The following is a 2,873-nucleotide window of genomic DNA, read 5'->3' as shown; positions in this document are numbered from 1 at the left end:
ATACCACGTTGTGACAAATTTTTGTTGTGTCAGATTTTCTGTTTTAAGCGTATATCTGCTCCAAACATCTAGATAAATTAAAATATGTACAGGGAGAGAAAAGTGATCTAGTGCAGCAACATATTCCCTCAATTAGAATTAAGAAACTTTTTTAGATTCGATTTTTATCAGTGACACTACTTACACCCTTTTATGAACAGCGTATCCCCATTATATATGACTAATATGACTACACCTCCTCCTTAATTATATATATGTACATGCGAATAGACATTTCCTAACACTCAGACTCCCATTTTAAAAGCTCTAAAACCAACCTTCCTCTCAAATTCCCAGGAATTCAGGATCTCACTTCACGGCTAAAAGAAGTAAAATGCCATCAAGTTCGGCACCATTGTCCACTCTCATCATCATCCTCCTTTGGCTTCTGCTGAAACTCGAAGGAGCACGGTCCCTGTCATGTTCCGGATCTGAAAATTTCAGCAGAAACAGAATATATGAGCACTGCAATGATCTTCCACACTTAGGATCTCACCTTCATTGGACCTACAGCCTTTCGAATTCCTCATTGAGCATAGCATTCTCGGCCCCTCCCAAAACCCCAAGCGGCTGGGTTGCGTGGGCCATTAACCCGAAAGGAACAGGAATGGTCGGGTCGCAGGCTTTGGTTGCTTTCAGGGAAGGCAACGGCTCAGTTGCTGTGAAGACATTCCGGTTACTTTCCTACAAGAGGATCGAACAGGGTAAGCCTTCATTTTGATTGATCCAGTGGCACACACACTCCCCTGGAACCAATATTCTCTGTATTCGATTATCATCAATAGAATTTTCCGGACCCTGTATTTCATTTATCCTATCCCTTTAATAGTCTCATGGGGGTTATTATATTGTTACAACAAAAGGTGGTAAAACCGGAAATTAATTATCCTCATTGGCAAAGGTCTCCTATGTGTATTTTCTGTCATTATATGATTAATTTTGACAGTTTTTAGTGATCTGTGTTAAATTTTTTTCGTGATCTGTGAATATGCCATGCCCGATGACAGGGAAGCTAGCGTCCGTTGAAGTTGGTAGATTGGAAGCAGAGCAAAGAAATGGGGCCCTTACAATATTCGCGACTATCGCGATACCTGAGAACATGAAGATTGTGAATCAAGTGTGGCAGGTTGGAGCCTCGGTAGTTGATGGGATGCCAGCAGTTCACGATTTTGGGGCGGCGAATTTGGAGTCAAAGGGTAAACTCGATCTGTTAAGAGGACAGAACACCGGCAATAGTGCTGATGAAGTACTCCGGCGGAAGAGAGTAAGTAGGCGTACATACATTTTCCAAATGAGCGTAAGGATAAAAAGGACGAGCAAGTAAGTAATCTTTTTTTGTGGATTGATTGTTTTTCGATGCAGATTCACGGCATTCTGAATGCCATAAGTTGGGGATTTCTCTTCCCAATGGGAATAATGATTGCGAGATACATGAGAACATTCAGGTTTGCTGAAGCATTCTGGTTCTACCTTCATGTCGGGATTCAATTCTCCTCCTACTCTCTTGGAGTCGCCGGGTGGGCAACAGGCCTCAAGCTCCGGGCAGAGTCCAAGGGTGTAGTGTACACTTCCCATCGCATAATTGGAATCATTGTATTTTCTCTGGCGACTTTGCAGGTACATTATCTCTTGAGCCAATGAATCCCGGAATTATCTTGTACTCATCTTATTTGATCTTGTTAGAAAGTCCGAATTTCATTACAGTGGTTCGCGCAAAGCGTTAATCAGATTGTACATATATGACACATTCCTGCGTCTCTCTGTCATGCATCAGATGTTGGCTATGTTCGTTAGACCGAGCAAGGACCACAAATATAGAACATATTGGAATATATACCATCACGGAATCGGGTATTCCATCCTAGTACTTGGAGTCCTCAACGTGTTCAAGGGAATCGAGATTCTGGCTCCTCCCAGAGAATGGAAACTCTGTTACATCGCACTCCTTGTTCTGCTGGGTCTGATTTCCCTCTCTCTGGAAGTCACCACATGGACTCTACTCCTCAGGAACAAGAACTCCAACAAGTCCCGCAGTCGGCACGACGTCGGGTTTATTAATGGTTCCAAGGACAACCAGGAACCCCTTGCCTCATGAATTCCTATTTAATTTACAATTTATACATCCATGATAGAAATGATCCCCAAATTACCTTATATCTTCAGCGGTTTGTATATATCGATGATCGAGTTATATGTGAAGTCATCATCTTTGTTACTAATCTCTGTAGTTCTTTCTGTTCAAAAATCTGAACCGGACCTGTAAATAATTGGACCGGTCGCCTATATGCTCCTTTTTTTTTTTTGAACACCGGTCACCTATATGTGGATTGTGATGGAAATGCATGCAAATTAAAAGATAATTACTTATGCTAATGGGTTCGATTCGTAAATCGTCCTTTCAGAACTAGCCCGTAGAATTCCTCACGTATCATTTTGGTAGCTCGTTATATAGACAAAAAAGAGAAACTTGTTAATTGTAGCTATTCATATTGGAACCACAACGAAAAGAGATATACACGGGGCGCAAGAAGGATGGAACAACTCTTCATGATTTTCGGTCTATACAACTTTTCAAATATCTCCATCATACAATATATATTATGACTATGCTTTTCTTTATTTTTGGTGAACTATTATGACTATGCTTTAAGTGAGGAGCATGACCACGCTTCCATGAGTATCAATGAAACCTCTAATACCAATAAACCCGCATTTATCTCTATTTTCTTTTTCACCATAATATATGAAAGTTTAATAAATTTCGACTAATTCAGCTCGAGTCACGTTGGCTCATTAAAGGGTAAAACTCTCTTAGCGTAAATTTTCTCTATTTA

General features: G+C 40.7%; 1 protein-coding gene across 1 annotated transcript; it reads left to right on the top strand.

Annotated features, from left to right (window-relative positions):
- The first annotated feature begins 266 nt into the window (after positions 1-266).
- On the top strand, positions 267-2,322 carry LOC116194623 (cytochrome b561 and DOMON domain-containing protein At3g25290-like). Its single transcript, XM_031523473.1, has 4 exons — positions 267-743; positions 1,047-1,303; positions 1,402-1,656; positions 1,814-2,322. The coding sequence occupies exons 1-4, from the start codon at positions 374-376 to the stop codon at positions 2,132-2,134; spliced, it is 1,203 nt and encodes a 400-aa protein (XP_031379333.1). The 5' UTR covers positions 267-373; the 3' UTR covers positions 2,135-2,322.
- Positions 2,323-2,873: the final 551 nt, after the last annotated feature.

The sequence above is a fragment of the Punica granatum genome, chromosome 2 (genome assembly GCF_007655135.1).
Source record: "Punica granatum isolate Tunisia-2019 chromosome 2, ASM765513v2, whole genome shotgun sequence".
NCBI lineage: Eukaryota > Viridiplantae > Streptophyta > Magnoliopsida > Myrtales > Lythraceae > Punica > Punica granatum.
Note: the sequence above shows the minus strand (reverse complement) of the source record. Positions and strands in the feature narration are given on the sequence as shown.

Bases quoted from the DNA above. Each gene is read 5' to 3' on its own strand.
- LOC116194623 (XM_031523473.1), top strand. From the start codon at position 374: ATGCCATCAAGTTCGGCACCATTGTCCACTCTCATCATCATCCTCCTT. The intron at 1,304-1,401 runs GTAAGTAGGCGT...TTTTCGATGCAG, and splicing joins AAGTACTCCGGCGGAAGAGA to ATTCACGGCATTCTGAATGC. The intron at 1,657-1,813 runs GTACATTATCTC...GTCATGCATCAG, and splicing joins TTTCTCTGGCGACTTTGCAG to ATGTTGGCTATGTTCGTTAG.